The 19,239-nt window shown below is 42.4% G+C and overlaps 1 protein-coding gene and 1 long non-coding RNA gene across 9 annotated transcripts in view; one reads left to right on the top strand and one right to left on the bottom strand.

The window, feature by feature from the left end:
- The window catches only part of LOC123507578 (protein PALS1-like), a 37,266-nt gene extending 20,875 nt beyond the window's left edge, over positions 1-16,391 (top strand). For 4 of the 8 annotated variants that reach the window (XM_045260551.1, XM_045260548.1, XM_045260549.1 and 1 more), the window contains exons 2-16: positions 5,143-5,615; positions 6,414-6,671; positions 7,114-7,378; positions 7,627-7,867; positions 8,164-8,378; positions 8,613-8,837; positions 8,945-9,110; positions 9,503-9,641; positions 9,859-9,999; positions 10,149-10,282; positions 11,522-11,707; positions 12,347-12,511; positions 13,378-13,691; positions 14,138-14,326; positions 14,770-16,391. In XM_045260551.1, coding sequence (XP_045116486.1) covers positions 5,596-5,615; positions 6,414-6,671; positions 7,114-7,378; positions 7,627-7,867; positions 8,164-8,378; positions 8,613-8,837; positions 8,945-9,110; positions 9,503-9,641; positions 9,859-9,999; positions 10,149-10,282; positions 11,522-11,707; positions 12,347-12,511; positions 13,378-13,691; positions 14,138-14,323 — 2,655 coding nt within the window. In that variant the 5' untranslated portion in view covers positions 5,143-5,595 and the 3' untranslated portion in view covers positions 14,324-14,326; positions 14,770-16,391. Of the gene's footprint in view, positions 1-5,142; positions 5,616-5,929; positions 6,075-6,413; positions 6,672-7,113; positions 7,379-7,626; positions 7,868-8,163; positions 8,379-8,612; positions 8,838-8,944; positions 9,111-9,502; positions 9,642-9,858; positions 10,000-10,148; positions 10,283-11,521; positions 11,708-12,346; positions 12,512-13,377; positions 13,692-14,137; positions 14,327-14,769 lie in introns of those variants that run through there. The other 4 variants (XM_045260547.1, XM_045260555.1, XM_045260554.1 and 1 more) reach the window with 3 other exon arrangements.
- LOC123507582 lies at positions 16,243-17,870 on the bottom strand. Its single transcript, XR_006675690.1, has 2 exons — positions 17,750-17,870; positions 16,243-16,591 (listed from the first exon to the last, which is right to left on the bottom strand). It is a non-coding gene; the product is annotated as an uncharacterized LOC123507582 (long non-coding RNA).
- Positions 17,871-19,239: the final 1,369 nt, after the last annotated feature.

The following is a 19,239-nucleotide window of genomic DNA, read 5'->3' as shown; positions in this document are numbered from 1 at the left end:
ATTCGTTAACACCTTTTTCATAATCATTTACATATATCTTTACTTAATCGTGTAAGTTTTTTGTAAATGACGTGTGTGTGTGTGTGTGTGTGTGTGTGTGTGTGTGTGTGTGTGTGTGTGTGTGTGTGTGTGTGTGTGTGTGTGTGTGTGTGTGCGTGTGTGTGTGCTCGTCGCTTCACACCTTAACATTTTTTCCAGGTGACTCGCTGTGATTTGTCTGTTGTTGTTTTGTTTGGGAGAGGGAGATAAAGAGAGAGATGGGCGGGGCCGGAAGTAAGCAGGTAGGTTAAAGGGGGGAGGGGGTCAGGGAGGGTCCAGCACTTCCGATCCCCTTCCCCCTATACGTATAGTCCGCCAAGGTTTGCACTGTAATACTAACATGCGCAGTAACTCACCCTGTGGCCGCCGCGGTGCAGATCTGGCCGGGAGTAAGAATCACGGGGCCATAGTTTGCCTGAGTCTGGAAGCTTTGTCCGCCCTGCACTGTTAATGTCGATGGCTGGTAATCGCGTGAAGGGTGACTGGCGCCGCATCCGATGGTAGTGTGTCATCCCCGCCCGTGTGAGGGAAATGGAAGGGGGTGAGGGAGGGAGCTGACTTGTTTTTCATTGTTTACCGCACCGTGGACCAGTTTGTAAGTTGAATTCGTAAGAAAAAATCGCCCAAAATCTTTTCTTCACTGTGGTCAGGTTGAAGATTAATGGCATAATGGAAAAAAAATCATTGTTTTTGTATTTTCCACTCGTGGGTTGTCCAAGACTTAATGACACTCATAAAAAAACAAAAAGCTCGGTACTTCTCCACTGAGAGGCGGTTGAGGAGTTAAATGTAAGAGGCAAATAACTAAAATAAGAGTTTTCTCCTCTAGAGGCAGGTCTAAGTTAAATCCACCAGAATGAGAGGCGAAATAAGCAGTTTCCTCGGTGCATCAAGAAGCATCACACCCCGAGCAGGTCTGCTGGAAATAAACTCGTGAAGGTATGAGCGTGGACTCCCGCCTCGGGGACGCCGTGACGGGTTTACGATGCTTCACTACAGGGGAGGCGTGGAATGCACCGTGATGACCCTTCCTTGCTTTACTCCCTGAACTGTAATAGTATTTAAAGAGTCAAACCACTGCTGACATTGAATACACCGCTTTACCTTCGCCCAGAGAGGTTAAGCAACGGTGGGTCTGGTTACGACATGGATAGGTGTCCATATTCGTCTTTTCATTGCGTTACTCCCTGACCAGTACTATTTGAAGGCCCAAACAACTGTTCCCTATTAATCTCTACACCTGTCGATGTGATGCAGGTGCGCCAGGTGAGTGCCGTCCACCGGAGAGGAGAGAGACGAGTGGTGTCTGTCTATCACACCTTGGCTTTCTGGCTCTCCCCGCTATCATAGGCTGGGAGAGGGACATTAGCTCGCTTGCTGCTTGGGAGAGTGAGACGGCGCTAAGACTTTTGATAACACGTAGATGGCAACCGCTAGTGAAATGCGAAGAGGAAAGAAATGACCACTCTATAGCGATGAAATGAATAAAGCTACCTCTGACATGTACAAAAGAGAAATTACCGCTGACATGCGCAGGGAAATAAAGCACGACTGAGATTACAGGAAGAGAGAGAAAATACCACTGAAATACGCAGAAGAAAAGAGGCATGCGCAGAAGAAGAGAGAAACAGCCACTGACATGCGCAGAAGAAGGAATTATTAGTCTTATTTCACGCTGTTGTATTCGTAAACTGACTCCACGAATCTTGACGTAGCAGAGAAAGAAAAGACGCGTGATTGGTCAGTTGGCGCGCAAACAACGAGCGTTTTTCCTTGTAATGTTGTTGATTCTTCGTGTCTTGTGGCGTCACGTTCGCTCTACTTCTATTCTTTTCGCCTTCGTTGTATCAATACGAGACTTGTTGTGGTGAAGGGAGAGATAGAGATGGAAGCTGCTGTTACTGGTCCCTTTCCCCTTCTCCTCTTTCTCCTGTTCTTCTCTCCTTTCTCTTCTCTTCCCTGCTGTTTTCTCCTCTCATATCTTCTCTTATCTAGTATTTTCTCTTGGTTTTTATTCGTCTAATCTCTTAAGTTAATCTTCTTTTATCATCTCCTTCTCATACTTCCCTTGTCTCTTACGTTTTCTCCTTTTCTCTTCGTCTCTCCTTTTTCTTCTATAGTTTAGTTAATCCTCTTCCTTTTTATCATGTCCGTGTCTCTGCCCTACTCTGCCTTGCCAAGTGAGAGAGCAAAGAGTGTTGTCCAGTTCAGTGAGAGAGTAAGAGTGAGTGAGAGAATGTGAGTGTTGGGAGGGAGGGAGGGGGGGATGCGGTTCTGTCGGGTAGACGTAATCAATATGATGAATTTACTGGCGGTCTCACGTACTGGGGGCAACCACACGCCTTCTTCTTCTCCTCCTCCTCCTCCTCCTCCTCCTCCTCCTCCTCCTCCTCCATGTTGTTCTCCGTCTTTAATTTTCGTTCTAAGCCTTTTCATTTTCTTTCTTTCTTTTTTTCTACTTCCTCATCCTATCTCTATTTATATGTTTATGTCTTCTTCTTCTTCGTCTTCTTCTTCTTTATCTTCTCGTCTTCGTCATCGCCCTCCTATTATTATTTATTTTTATTATAATTCTAATATTCCTCCTCCTCCTCCTCCTCCTCCTCCTCCTCCTTGTTACAATTCTCTGTCCTTCAATCTTTTCCTTTCCTCTACTCCTGCTTCTTATCTATCGTGCGTTCTTTGACCTCTTTTCTCTCCCCGATCGCCTCCTCCTCCTCCTCCTTTTCTACGCTCAACACCTATCTCTCCTCCTATTCTTTCCATCTTCCTCCTCCTCCTCCTCCTTCTTTTCCTCCTCATGTATTGATATCACGTCTTTCAACTATAAAGTCTTCTCCTCACGAACAGTTGACCCCAAAAAAGCAACGATGGTCTTGTCTGTGGCGGTCTTATGGGTCTCCAGCGAGTGTCCTCAAAGGGAAAGATACTAAGAACAAGCAGCAGCAGTTACGTTGACCCTCAGGTGGCTTCTATCATAATGTATTGATTTGTAATAGTCAATAGTAGGACCCGAGCACCCTGGCAGCCTAGCACGTGTTGGGGCTGCGAGTAGAGTGCATTGATTTGGTAAAGGGATGACTTGTATGTAACCTTCCTATGTCTAGACTAGGTTAAAGAATGAATGAGTTTCTATTTAAGTTTTTTTTTTCTCTACGTTGAAGGTAAAAATAGGAATGATAGAGTTAGTAAAGGTAGATATTAACTTTTTAAGGGCAGTTTTGGTTGAAAATAGAATGTGTGAGAGTTACTGAGGGTATTTTTACGGGTCCGTGTGGGTCTGGCTTAAGAATAGAACGTTTAATGATAGACTTTCTCTCCCTCTCTCTCTCTCTCTCTCTCTCTCTCTCTCTCTCTCTCTCTCTCTCTCTCTAAGAATTGAGTGGTTAAAGTTAGTAAAAGTATACATAAGCTTCGTTTTTCTTTCTTTTTTTTAGGTTTGATTGATTAAAGAACAGAATTCCTTATTTTAGGTTTTGACGTCCATTGGAAAGGAAAGAATAAGAGCGTGTTACATTTCTCAGTTTTTGGACTTGTTATTTTAGTGTTTTCATCAAGTAACACTGATTTTTATTGCTATTTGTCTCTTTTCTTAACATTTTCCTACCTAGTACTAGCCAACGAGCCTTGTGAGTCACGATTTAGTCTCCCACACTCAGAGCGGGCGAGACCTATGGAAACCCTTTCACTACTTGGACGCATTTTTACCATGAGTTTTGGGTGTGATTAGACGATTTTATTTACATTTGGAGCTGTGTGTGGAGGGGAAAAGATTAATGGCCACTGTTTTCACTATTTCAATCCCCACATATGTTTCTGAAGCTGTATAAAACCACCAAATAGCAGAATAAATATGTAAACTTCTCATGCATGGTAGAGAAGAGGTTAATTCATCATCTGGGGTGAATCGTTTGTCGTTTCACAAGAGATAAGATCATTTCAATTTGATGTCAGTGATAAGTTATCGGCGGAGCGTTTATCAATGGGCGGAGACTGAGTGACGAAGGGAGGGCGGCGTTACGTGACTATGATACCGCTACTCAGAAAAGCTTTATTCCTTCGCCAGGATCATTTTCGCCACAAAGATTTTTAAGCGTAGGTTTTTTTTTTTTTTTCTCTCTCTTTTGTCACTGCTGGTGCTGAAGATTAATAAAACTACGAGTATGATTATGAAAACACTCTTAAAGATTCCTGTAGCTTCTAGATCACGTTAAGAGTGGTGATAAGACGCTCAAGTGTTTAAGGATAGTCTAGGCAGGGATGGGACGCTTGACGGAAGGAAGGGAGGAGGGAGGAGAAAAAAACTGATAAAGAAAAGAAATGGTGAAATGAAAGATGGAGGGAAACAAAGTACATGAAGGAAAGGAAAAGAGAGAGAGAGAGAGAGAGAGAGAGAGAGAGAGAGAGAGAGAGAGCAATGACACGTAGAACAACAGTATTATGTAAATATTCTGTAGAGAGAGAGAGAGAGAGAGAGAGAGAGAGAGAGAGAGAGAGAGAGAGAGAGAGAGAACACACACACACTTACATACATTGAGCACAACCACCTCGTACCTGCGTGATTAGATAGTCTTCTGTACTCACCTGATTCATTTGTGCCACGCTCCCCAGGTGTCTCGCTCATTGCCTCCTGCTGAAAATTTAATCGGTAACTTTGGGTCTTGTGAAGCTATTGCCATGTTTAACGAAGGTCCGAAAGAAAATGGAAGAAAAACGGGAATTATGGAAGGATGTTTAGATAATGTGGAGGGGCGAGATGTATGAATTTTGCTGGAGTTTGTAATTTAATCGGTAACTTTGAGATGTGTTTAGAAAGCCTTTGAAAACTTAAGAGTAGCTGAACATTGGCGTGTTTAACTAAATAGTGAAGATAAACGTAAGGAAAGCAGAAAAAATGAGTTTTGTGTGACGGAAATTGAAATGAAGCTGATGTGAAGCAGGAATAATAGAATGTCATAAGGAAATCTAAAACAAAAATGAGAAATAGAGAATATGCAGATTATATTGTTGTAGTGAAGTTGAAGGAAGTTGAGGAGATGAAATAAGAGCGAAATGTTCCGTGATTGTAAACTAATTATTTTTTTCCCCCTCGAAATTTACCAGACGTGTCCGTGAGAGTGAATATTATGTGAAAGAAGAAATATTACAACATGTGACTCTACTATTTGTTTATAATCGAAAGGAAAAGACTTGTATGTTGTGAAAAGGAAGTTCGAGAAAATATTAAAAAAAAAAAAAAAAAAACAGTGCTGAATTGTATTGAACTGAAAAGAACAACATAAATGAAGTGAAAATTCGGTAAGGCAAAGGAAGACAAAAGAATATAATGATGTTGAGCTTAGTAAGAAGGTAGACAATGCAACATGATAATTACCTGTTCGATAATGGTTGAGCAGTGTACGAGGTCGCTGGGACAGGTGGCGGTGGTGGTGGTGACGCAAACATGGACCAAGCTGCCACTGAACTCTATAATAAACTTTACCAGGAGCCTTTGACGCTGTGGTCATGTCAAACCCTCGTCTCTAGTCACGCGTCTCCTTCTCACAAGTTGACGTGATGCTTAAGTTCATGACCGGGTTAGTATGAGAGTGCATGACAATTAGTGTGCTGTGTGGTGCGTGTTCGTGTATCCCCGTGTGTTCCCGTGTGGCACGAAGAGGGAATAGACGCGGGGATGAAAGATTATAGGACAGAAAATAACTAGGAGAAAGGGAATATGGAAAAAAGCAAGAAAGAAAGTAATAGGAAAGGGTAAGAAATATAATTGAATGCTTTTTTCACTATAATTGATCCTCTATTTTGAAACGTGTTCGAACCTCATAACCTGTGCTCGAGCTTATTGCAGCGAACCAGAAGGGAAGGGAGGCTTTCATTGGTGGTTTGAGTCACTGTTTGTCCAGACGTGGCTGAGGACACTTCTATCTACCTACGTCCTTCAGTCACAGTCAGTCAGCGAGTCAGTTCGTCAGTCAGTCAGTCAGTGAGTCAGTGAGTCAGTAATCAGTTGTCACCCTGGAATACAGACAACGAAAAAGGTTTGTATCATAACTCGTTATTATTATTATTATTATTATTATTATTATTATTATTATTATTATTATTATTATTATTATTGTAGCTGTAGTTATTGCTATTATTTTTCTTCTTTTCCCCTTTTCTTCACTCATATAATCTTCATTCCTAGTATTTTTTCTTAATTATTTTCTGTTTCAATAATCAGCTTTATCTTGACCCTTGTTTGGCTTCCTCACCATCATCCTGCTCCGTTGTGTTAGTTTATGGCTCTTTGCTTCTTTATTAGCTTAGAACAACTTTAACCCAATGACTGTTTAACTCGGTAATGACCGTTCAGCTAATGACCGTTGTCTTCACAGCTCGCGCAAGTCGGGCGGCAGCAGCGGCAGCGGGGAAGTCGGGCGGGGCACCCCTCGCCACAAGGGGGCGGGAGGGAGCACCCCGCGCCACTCCCGCAAAGGACGCGACCACCGGGAGCAGCAGCCGCCCACCGTCATCTCAGCGCCGGAGATCGGCTACGACAACATGATCAGCATGGTGGAGTTTGACCCCGGTAACCGAGAGATGGCCGTGGATGTGCCAGACTCCTTCGTGGGCCGCACTAAAACCCCGCCCAGGTGAGCGCGCGCACACACACACACACACACACACACACACACACACACACACACTATATTACAGCTATAATACGCATGCATTCACATTAAACTTGGAAGCATGCAATAGGAAAGTTAAAGGCAGTCGTGAAGCACCGAATCAGCGAGTGGCAGTGAGGCGTGAAGTGTTGGCCGTCCTGGCAATGTATTGGTCACCGCGGTATTAGATGTGCATGTCTTGGCAGTCTGTGTCGGAAGTATTTAAGAATCTGCGAGGCGTGAGTGAAGGGTGTATCTGATGTGCAGCATGTATGGTGAGGAGTGTGTGCCTGTGTATGGACGTCACGGATTAGTCAAGGATGTGTGTTGTGTAAGCATTGAGCAGTAGTGTTTGCGTGGTAGTGGTACAGAGCTGCCGAACAAAGTCCAGCTGTGTACCTACAGATCTTCACTTCTCCAACAGATACCCACCACCTAAGCCTCAGGGCCAGACCATCACGCCCATTCACAACAATAACAACAACAGCAGCAAGAGTAGCAGGAAGGGCGGCTCCTCGGGCACCGCTACGCCCCAGAATGGCACCCTCCCCAAGTCAGCGCCCACCCCTCGCATCCCCGACCAGCCACAGCGGTCTCCCCAGCTGCCCCCGCTACCTCTGGGTCAGCAGGAGGGCCTCATGCAGCAGCCCTCCACGCAGGACGAGATGAACAGGATAAGGAAATATGAGGTGAGTGTCTTTCAGCGGGGACGAGTCCAGTGCAACACTAGTAACACGGAAAAGGTTACATTGAAGAATTCCGACGACCTTTCCTAGGACAGACTTCTTTCAATTTTGATCTACAGTAGCTACATATTTTGTTGATGTAATGATTCTGGGATTTACATTACGGCATCATATTTGTAATGAAAGTATGTTGAATATAATTTATGTATATTATTTTGTATTCATGCACTAAATCATGTTAATACCTGCAGGAGGAGCTAAAACTTCGTCGTGAGAGAGAAGAACAGGAGGCGATGCTGAGGACATCTCTCAGGTCCTCCCAGAAGTTGCAGCAGTTGGCCAACAAGCCAGTGCCCTCAGGGGTGGTCAATGAGGCCTTTGATGTGGAGGACACACAGGCAGCAGCAGCAGCAGCAGCAAATGGGGCAGCAGCAGCAGCAGCGGCAGGAGGAGAGGTGAAGCCAAGTGAAGAGACCCCAAGTAAAGTCATTGGTGAGTGAAGGTGGATGGTGCCGAGGCAGTGAGTGGAGGAAAGCAGTGGGAGATCAAGAAAGATGTTTGAAAATTTTGAAAACCAATTGATTAATTTTCTTCTCAGTATTTTGGGAGTTGCTATTTTGTGGATCTTTTTATTTTGTAGCTTTTGGTCAGCCTCATTTCCACATTATAATGAATGTATAATAATCATAATGTGAAAGGGAGAAAGAACAAAGATCATAGATAATGAATGTACAGGGAACAAAGCACAAAGCTGCCAGAGGTATAACCCAAAGCCTTTTCTGACTCAGGGATCAACGAGCTGATTCAGTCCCTTCAGAGGATCCAGACAGTCCTTAAGTCAAATGGCCACAGAATCAGCGAAGACATGACCCTGGTGGCCCAGCTCCTGACCAACCCAGAGTTTCAGAAGGTGCTTGCAGTCCACAACAAGGTGCAAGAAACCTGGTGTTTGAACAGACCTCCGACCCCTGTGACAGACAATGCTCAAGGTTTGGTGGCAGAGGTGAGGCATTGCACTGTTTGGCTTTGTTGGTTTACTCTGATTTTTGGTCAAGATTTTTCTCATTCAGTGTTTGTCACTTGCCTAGTTCTCTTAATTTTTTAGTATCAAAAAGTTGCCATGACACTTTCCACTTTCATTTTTGTACACAATATCAGTTCACTAGAGGAAATTTTCTAGTGTGCCATAATCATTCAGTCTTTGTTTAGTCTGACTTACTGTGATGTGTTTTTACAGTGTCTTCAGGAGTTACAAGAATTTTCCGTACCTGAGGCGGCAGAGCTTATAGACATACTTAACAAATACTCAATGGAGGGTCTTCTTCATGTGCACGACTCCATTGCTGAGCGGGAGCCCCTGCCTGTGGGGAACCTGCCAGAGGAGGAGGTGCTGGACAGGGTCACAAACTACCCCGAAGAGAGTGTCAAGATTGTGCGCATCGACAAGACCAACGAGCCTCTGGTGAGAGAGAGAGAGAGACAAAGAGAGAGAGAGAGAGAGAGAGAGAGACAGTGAGTGTGTGTGTGTGTATATATGCAAGTGATGGCTGATCTGTGTTCATTCCCCAGGGTGCTACAATCAGGAATGAGGGAGATTCAGTGATCATCGGGCGCATTGTGAAGGGCGGTGCGGCAGAGAAGTCTGGTCTCCTTCACGAGGGTGACGAGATCCTGGAGGTGAATGGTGTGGAGGTGCGAGGGAAATCTGTCAATGACATTTGCGACATGCTTGCAGGTGAGTGTCCTGTTACTTCTTACAAACACTTGGCTTTGTTTCAGTTCATTTATCTGTGCTTCTGTTAACAAGGCACACATTAGTGGCCTCTATGCAAGTTGCAATCAATCCTTTCTTCTTAAAAGTGAGGGAAGTAACTTAAACATACTGTACACTTCATAATTATAAAGAAAAATTTGAATAAACTAATAAAAGATAATTAAATCTTACTTTTCCTCTTAAAAGCTGCAAATAAAACATATTTCAAAAGTTTACTAAGTAAATGCTGCAAATTTTGATGTTTAAATATTCTAGAATGTTGAATGTAGGCTTTAACTTCCTCAAACCATTACATCCATCACTGCAGCAGTACTCTACCAGTCCACCTCCTCACCAGTGTGTTTCCTTTGCAGGCATGACAGGAACTCTCACCTTCATCATCATTCCCAGCTCTCAGCAACCCACTACCTCTCGCCCACCTCTCTCTCAGACCATCCACGTCAAGGCTCACTTTGACTATGACCCAGAGGAAGACATGTACATACCCTGCAGGTCAGTTCACTTGTGCTCTGTGCTTTTTTTTTTTTTTCTCTCCTTTCAGACATTAATATTCATCCATGTACGTTTGTTTTGATTTTATCCTCTTAAAACAAATATTTGCCCCCATTTTGAAACTATCAGTAATGTTGAAGAATCTGGTCAAAGTTGGAAAAGTAATCTAGGTCATGAGAGAGAAAGAAGTAACCAATATGCTCAATTCACCTTGCAGAGAACTGGGCATGAGCTTCCAGAAAGGGGACATCCTACACGTTATATCCCAGACTGACCCCAACTGGTGGCAGGCATACCGGGACGGTGAGGAGGACCAGACCCTTGCCGGCCTCATCCCCTCCAAGGCTTTCCAACAGCAGTGAGTACCCAGTGTTGGTGATTGTGTTGGCTGAGGGCTACATCTCTTACTTCAGTCTTTTTGCTCCCCTTAAATCTACTAAGCTGGTCCCATTAATTGCTTCATTCCTCAGGAGTTCTAAGTTACTGATTTGAATTGTTTCTTTTCAGCCGTGAGGCGATGAGACAAACCGTGGTGGGTGACAACAACAACAAGGAGAAGACCAAAAAGGGCAAGTTGTTATGTGCCAAAAAACATCAAAAGAAGAAGAAAAAGAAAATGCTCTATCCGAATTACAATGAAGGTATGAACGAATATCATTACTAATGTTGAATTAGACTGTTCAGTGATCTGGTTCCTGGAGTTCCTAAATGAAAACTAATTATGTCTGCATGACTCACAATTCCTTCCAGTAATTGAAAGGAAGCTTCCTGGCATGACCTAACACAAGATTCTACAGTCCAGTGGTTCTTAACCTCGGGGGCACAATCCCTTGAGGGGGCATCAGCAATTTCTAAGAGGGGGTGCAAGCCCTTGGGAAAAAACCGGAATTTCTCTAATTATAATATAGTCATTCCCTCTACAAGAGCAGTCAAGAAATGAGAAATTTATGAAAAATGCAAATATATTGCCTTTTCTTTAAAATCTAGGAGGGAATTTTATTCCTAGATGCAAGGAGGACATGGAGGGAAGGACAAATTCCAAGCATGGTAGTAAAGAGGTTAAGAACCAATGTTCTAGACTGTATAGTACTAACATTTGCATGGAGGTCACTCATTAGAATGTTATTATATGTACTTAGTTCTTACTGTTCCTGCTACTTAGGTGCAGACTGACAGCCACAGTCCATGTGCAAAAACGGCTTTTTATTCTGCACGTTAATTTTCAGCATTTCATTACATACATACCAAACTCCTCAGACAAATTCACTTGAATTTACCATAACACAAAGCATTGTCTTATCATTAGCACAACACTTCTTTATCAGCTAACATAATGCTTACATCACACCTCACAAAACCTCTCCTTTCCTGCATCACACACACACACACACACACACACACACACACACACACACACACACACACACACACACACACACACACACACACCACAGAACCTATCTTCTGTTCTGCATCACTTCACCATAACACACACACACACACACCCTGTCATCTTTCCTGCATCACACTACACACACACACACACACACACACACACACACACACACACACACACACACACACACACACACCCTGTCATTTTCCACACACACACACACACACACACACACACACACACACACACACACACACACACACACACACACACACACACACACACACACACACACACACACACACACACACCACATGACCCGTCTTCTGTTCTACATCACACCAGCACACACTCACCACACAACCTACCCTCTATTCTGTTGCATGAAGGCATTGCAGGTATCTAGGTGGTTGGTGGTTCCTGCCACTGCATGTGTCAATGTACATAGTAACCCTTACCTCTTATGCCCCTCTGTGTCACTCAGCACGCAGCAACTCACCACTCCCAGTGTCAGGGCTGGGGACTCCCTGTGCCGAGATAAGTGACTCAGACAAGGCAGGAGCAGCAGCGAGGAATAGGGTGTTAACTGTGAGGTTTGCTCTGCCACACTGCCGGTGCATGAAAGGCAGCACGAGGAGGCGCAGCTACTCCATGACTGACCTGGATGTCGGTACGGGGTAGAGTAGAGGTGTTGAGCGGTGTGCTGATGCTTAGTGCTGCTTTGTCTGGTGTACTGATGCTTGGTGCTGCTTTGTCTGGTGTGCTGATGCGTGGGACATATTCTGAAATATTCTCCACCCTGACTACTTTCAAAGGGCTTTTTGAAGTTGCATGTTTTTAATTGTGTTTTTATGATTCTAGTGACCAGAGTAAAGAATAATTCTACTTTATTAGCAGGCAAGGCACTCTTGAAGATCTCAAAAGCCTTGGAAAATAGTCGTGGTAAAGGAGTACAGTATTTTCGAGTATGGGCCTTGGTGTGGTGTTGGTGGGAAAGCATGTTTATACTGCACAAGTTAAGCTGCTCCCCACTCACTAATTTGCAGATTGGGAGTACACTGTAAGAATGTGTGTGTGTGTGTGTGTGTGTGTGTGTGTGTGTGTGTGTGTGTGTGTGTGTGTGTGTGTGTGTGTGTGTGTGTGTGTGGGCATAGATCAAGGTAAGCAAATACAAGTTACATTCACACAATTACTAATTTTTTTTTACCAAAAAATAACTTTTTACTAAATTAACAAAAAGTACTAAACTGAACCATCACAAAACTTCCCAAACCAAGCACGAGTCACTGAGCATTCCATACCCTGGCAGACTTCGACTCTGAGGAGATCCTGACCTATGAGGACGTGGCGCTGTATTACCCCCGGGCCAACAGGAAGCGGCCCATCGTCCTCATTGGTCCACCAAACATCGGCCGACATGAGCTGAGGCAGAAGCTGATGGAGGACAGGGAGAGGTTCGCTGCCGCCATTCCACGTGAGTTACCAGTTGTTTGTGTTAACGGGAGGATGAGAGGATGTCAATTTTACTGACTACAGGACAAAATTGCATTAATGTATTCTTAAGATGACAAGACACTATACTTTAATTTGTTTTATTCACTAGAGGGCAAGATTACTTTACACGTACTTTGAAGAACAAGACTATTTTTTTTTCTTTTTACTGGCCAAAGGACAGGATTACATTGAAGTATTCATAAGAAAAGAAACTACTATTATTTTTTATTTTCTTCACTAGAGGGCAAGATTACATTATACATATACTTTGAAGAACAAAACTACACTTTTATTTTTAACTCACAATGGGACAAGATTACATTATTTTATTCACAAGACAAGAGACTGTTACTGTTACTTTAATTTTTGTTTTACTCACTACAGGACAAGATAACTATATACTTTTGTTAGACAAAGTCGACTTTTTTTCTTATTTTTTACGAGGAAAAGATTGCTTTAGTATATTAGAAAACAAGATTTTGCTTTCTTTCATTTTTATATTTTATTAACTGGAGGACAAGAGGACATCATATACTTTTAAGACAAAACTTTTCATTTTTATTTTTTACTCACTAGTACAAGACAAGATTACATTGAATTAAAGACAAGAATATTTTTTATGAATATTTTTTATTATTACTCACTAAAAGTACTGTATGAGTGGACAGGCTTGGTGTATGTGCAAAAACTGACATCTATCTTTACTTCCCCTTCAGTTTTAGATTGGGAACAATAATGCTACATGTCCTATTACTAGAAAATAAAGTAGGTGTTTTATAGGAGATGGGAAGAGTTGCAGTAGACTTTACATAAAACAAACCTTCAAACTTGTGCTCCCATCCACAGACACATCTCGGGCCCGAAGAGAGACAGAGTGTGATGGGCAGGATTACCACTTCATCTCCCGGACACAATTTGAGTCGGACATTCTGGCTCGCAAGTTTGTGGAGCACGGAGAGTACGAAAAAGCCTATTATGGGACCAGTATAGCCGCCATCAGAGCTGTTGTGAACTCTGGCAAAATCTGCGTACTTAACCTTCACCCTCTGTCCCTCAAGATCCTCAAGAGTTCTGACCTCCAGCCTTTTGTAGTGTTTGTAGCACCACCCTCACTGGAGAAACTACGGCAGAAGAAGCAGAGATTAGGCGAGCCAGTCAAGGTGAGGTACTGGGGAAGCAATGGTGATGACTGATGAGAAAGATGTTACACACCTAAGAATGAACCCTTTCTTGGAATAGCTGATGTGACAAATGTCTAATGGATAAAAAGTCTCCGATAATGTGCAAAATTTTGAAATGTAGGTGTTGTATATAAATTACACACTTAACCCCTTCAGTACCATGATGCTTTTTCATTCTATCTTCTATTCAGCAAATTTATACAACTCCAGGTACTAATGTGTCAATAAAATAATCTAATCACACCCAAAACTCATTGTAAAAAATGCATCCCAGTACTGAAGAGGTTAAATTTTTAGAGACAAGGCAATTAAGACAAACAAACACTCCCTTTTAGACAACTACTTCCAAGCACCTTGCAGAATTACAATCCCAAATGCCTTCACCAATCCACACACTGACTTACCAACCATTTTATTATTCCCAGGATGAGGAGTTGAAGGAGACCATAGAGAAGGCTCGCGAGATGGAGGAGCAGTACGGCCACTACTTTGACCTTATAATAATCAACCAGGACGTGGACCGCGCCTACCACCAGCTCCTGCACGAGATCAACATGCTGGAACGAGAGCCTCAGTGGGTCCCGGCAGCCTGGCTTGCACACGACCAGTGATAAGTGAGTGGGAGTGGCGAACCATTAGCAGGGACCTCTTCCTGCTCCTGTGTGTGTGGTGGGAGAAGTGCAGTGTGGTGTGTTCAGATGTAGGCGTGCCATTTTGTTTTTTTTAGTGTAAGCCAATTTCTCTCTCTCTCTCTCTCTCTCTCTCTCTCTCTCTCTCTCTCTCTCTCTCTCTCTCTCTCTCTCTCTCTCTCTCTCTCTCTCTCTCTCTCTCTCTCTCTCTCTCTCTCTCTCTCTCTCTCTCTCTCTCTCTCTCTCTCTCATGGTATGTCCCCCACAGTATGTTGACAAACCCACAGTCACTCATAAAAAATACACATTCACTCACCTTGGGTTGGCTTTGGCTTGATCCTGCCTCACGACAGTCTCACACCTGAAATAGATATAGATAATAAAAAAAAATGTATCAGCAGTGTTGTAAGTCATCCTTGTGTTTGCAGGTACTGTTCCCGGGTACTGTAGTGCTTCTATGGTGCCAAATGTTACCCTGTGCTTCCCTACAGCCAAAGGTACAAGACACCTTTGTGCTGCTGCCCTTGTGACTCATCCTGTGCTGGAGGTCAGAGGTGAAGGGCAAATGACAACTTGGTCTGTACAATCAACAATGCGGCAATGTGTGCGTGCGGATGTGAGCGTGTGTGAGTGTGTGTGTGCAGGATGGCAGCCCTCTGATGGTGACAGAGGACACAAGGAGAATTTCAAAAAGTTCTGCACACTGTTAGTGGTGGACGTTCCCCCCACACCCCCTCCCCAAAGGTTGTGTCTGTGCCGCTCGCTCCTACCATGTACATTTCTAGAGGTTACCAGGACACGACGCCCCGCAGCGGAGTATTCAGAAAAGGAGTGGACAGAGTTGAAGGCGTGGCGTTTCACCCTCCCTCCCTCCCTCCCTCATCCCATTTTATGTGGACCTTCTAATTTAGGTGATGATTTCCAAACCAAAGCTTCATTTACAAAAGGTGGGAAGCTTAAGCTCGCTGGAGGAAGGGAAGGATGGACCAACAGACAATAAGAGGAGAGTGCGAGGCGGGACGGACTCAAGAAGTATTAAGCGGTCCACCTTTTGTTGAGGTGGCTCATGTGTGTGATACTAGACCAACTCTAGAAACACGTTCTTTACCCCTGTAAAGAAGTCTTCTCTTACTTTTTATCGAGTTTGTGTAATTTTTTGTTAATTATCATTTCTATTATATCCTCAGTTGTACATAAAATGCTTTTCATTTTGTTTTGAACATATATATTATATCCTTTATTATCTGTACCAGGATTTTCAATCCTCCTTGTTAACATCCCTCCCACATTCTGATCAGAGAATATACTGAAGCTCATGTTTCTTCTATTTAATGAAAATATCTTAATGTTCCATTAAGAAACCCTACTGAATGTATTTAACAAAGATAATGATTATATGCTGGTTGGAAACATTGCTCAGTTAATCTAATTTTTCTTTTAATCATGGTGTGCAATAGGAAAATTCTGGATAGTGAGGTTTCAAAATAACTTATCTTTTTAAAACCACATTATTTCCAATGATCCTCAGTAAGTGTCTTTAATGTATATAGAGGTGCCATATTACTCCATCAGAGTTGTCCCATATTACATACATGATGTGAATCCATATATCTGCAGTGTTAAGCAGCAATAAAGCCCACTCACTCACTCACTACATACACAAACTATTTTCTGTAAATTCTTCATTCTCATACTTTTGCAAGACTTTCTTCCATCGGCCGTTCTCTCGCCCAACAACGTGCCCTTGTTTCTGGACTCAGCCGTGAGCAAGGCCAATGTCTGAGTGACGGTAACATAAGCACAAGTTTATGAAGAGTCGGTTATTTCATCATTTACAAAGACAGTTACAATAATGACAACTAAAAAAAATAATTAACCAAATATTTCAGTGTTCCCCTGCCCTCTCTGTCCTCTCCCATTCCCATTTGTGTAACTCCTGTATATACTTGTTGCAATCTTCCTATGTTTAATTTGTTGTATGTAGAAACAATATATGCCTCATTAAACAATTATGATTCCTAAAAATAAATGTGTACACCAGCCTTTGAAATGCTTATTCTTATTCATCCTAACGTTGTACAATAAATCAAAGCGTCGTTTAAAGTGACATGTTATGCAATCTAAGCACCACTCGCATCCAAGTAAAGCTGCAACAGTACATACTATTGTTCCCTTGGAGTGATTGTCTCAGCAAGAGTTTGGTGGAAACCTGGAGGATTAATGTGCCATCCTGTGCCACAAAAGATTCCTCTAATCCAAATGTGTTGTTGGCATGAGGGACAGAACATTTAAAAATAAGTAACAAGGGATCAGTGTTGGTACCCATCATGTTCCACATAATCATATACCAATGATATATGCAGGAGGGGGTGGACAGTTACCTAAATCTGTTTGCTAGTAATGCAAAATTAATAAAGAGACGTAGCTGTTTGGAGCTATACAGAAATATTAAGTTGTGAGTAGAGCAAGAAATAAAAATTGCGATTCAATGCTAAGAAATGCCATGTAATGAAAAATGGGTAAGCATAAGAGAAGACCTGCATGCAACTATAAAATTGGGGAGGAAATCATAATGAAGAGTAAGGAAGAAAAATCTGGGAGCAGTTATTCAAGATACCCTGACCACAGAAAGGCATATACAGTAAGTGGGATTTTTGGCTTGACTTAAAAGACGTTACCAAATATCAGGGTGGCATTTCTTTACAAGGACAAAAGTTGCATAATGAAAAGATCATAACCACCATGATCAGACCCAGGATGGAAAATGCAGCAATGGTGTGGTTTCTGCATATGGAAAGGTATTAAAATTTGGAAAGAATTGAGAGGATAGCCTCAAAAGCTGTTACCAGAGTTGAATGACCTAACGTACAAGAATGACTAAGGGAAACAGGATTGCCAACTTTACAAAATAGAAGAGAAAGAGCTATATTAATGATATACAAAATATCTAACAACATTAAAAAGATTGATACACAAGATCTGGTATTGATGAAAGGAAATGGAACAAGATGGATGGGAGGACACTCAGTGAAGAGTCATTGGTTAAGATACCAGTATAGTTTTTTGGAGTGGATCAAGTGAGGAGGTTGTTTCAGCAAGCAACATACAAATATTTAAAGAAAAGTTGGATGAATATAGATATGGAGACAGGACATTATAAGCCCTGCTCAAACCCTATAATATAGAACAAGATAAATACACACATGAGGCTTCAGTCTGAGCATAAGTACTCACACTTCAGTACATATCATGTAGTACTTATACTTGTGTTTAACATGCCTGCAGTACTTGTGCACACACTCAAACTCAAATTCTACAAGTATTTTACAGTACAGTCAGCAGAATTCAAAATCTTGACCTCATTGGTACCCTGAGGTCATGCCAGAAAGGAGAAAAAAATATATATACCTTAAGGGAAGCTCTAATCCATATGCTGCCTTCTCTTTTCTTTTACTTCCCTCTTCCTCCTCCTTGTCCTCCTCTTTCTCCATCTTTTTCAGTTTTTTTGAAATCTGCATAATCAGTCTCTCAGTCTGGAGGTAAGGAGAAAATGTAGTTAGCAATTTTCCATTAATAGATTATACCTGCCTCTCTCTCTCTCTCTCTCTCTCTCTCTCTCTCTCTCTCTCTCTCTCTCTCTCTCTCTCTCTCTCTCATATATATATATATATATATATATATATATATATATATATATATATATATATATATATATATATATATATACTATATATATATATCACACACACACACACACAAACACACCGTGTACTGTAGTGGTTAGCACGCTCGACTCACAATCAAGAGGGCCAGGTTCGAGTCCCAAGAAGCAGCGAGGCAAATGGGCAAGCCTCTTAATGTGTGGCCCGTGTTCACCTAATAGTAAATAGGTATAGAATGTAACTCGAGGGGTCGTGGCCTCGCTTTCCCGATGAGTGTTGTGTGTGATATGATCTCAGTCCTACCCAAAGATCGGTCTAGGAGCTCTGAGCTCGCTCCGTAATGGGGAAGATTGGCTGGATAACCAGCAGGCGACTGAGGTGAATTACACACACACACACACACACACAAACAACCACGTAGTGTAGTGGTTAGCACGCTCAGCTCACAACCGAGAGGGTTCAAATCCCAGAAAGTGATGAAGCAAATGGGCAAGCCTCTTAATGTGTGGCCTCTGTTCACCTAGCAGTAAATAAGTACGGGATGCAACTCGAGGGGTTGTGGCCTCACTTTCCAGGTGTGAGGAGGGTGTTGTGGTCTAAGTCCTACCCGAAGATCGGTCTATGAGCTCTGAGCTCACTCTGTAATGGGAAAAGCTGGCTGGATGACCAGCAGATGACCATGCTGAATTACACACACTAATATTAGGGTGGTATTTCAGTATTTGGATAAAGATATGATGGAAAAAATTATTATGTAGAAGTATGATACATCCAAAGTTGGAATGTGTAGCAGTGGCGTGGTTGCCAAGCTTGAAAAGGATACAAGAAAATTAGAATGGATCCAAAGGATAGCTACAAAGATGGTGCCGGAACTAAAGGACCTAACATATGAAGAAATGGAACTGGCAACCTTACAAGATAGAAGAGAAAGAAGAGACCTAATAATAACATTGTATAAAACAGTTAATGGCATTGAAAAGATAGACAAGAAAACAGGGTGCTGGTGACAGAAGAAGCTGGAAAGACAAGAAAGAACAGGAAGAGGCAGTGTGTGATGGATATTGGAAAATACAGTTTTCCACATAGAATGGTGGAAAAGTCGAATGCTTTGATGAAGTTGTTACAACACATAATGTGCATAATTTTAAGGAAAAATTAGATAAATGGAGACATGGAGACAGGACACTACGAGCCCACTCGAACCCTGTACAATACAACTAGGTAAACACACACACA

The sequence above is a fragment of the Portunus trituberculatus genome, chromosome 22 (genome assembly GCF_017591435.1).
Source record: "Portunus trituberculatus isolate SZX2019 chromosome 22, ASM1759143v1, whole genome shotgun sequence".
Classification (NCBI taxonomy): Eukaryota; Metazoa; Arthropoda; class Malacostraca; order Decapoda; family Portunidae; genus Portunus; species Portunus trituberculatus.
Note: the sequence above shows the minus strand (reverse complement) of the source record. Positions and strands in the feature narration are given on the sequence as shown.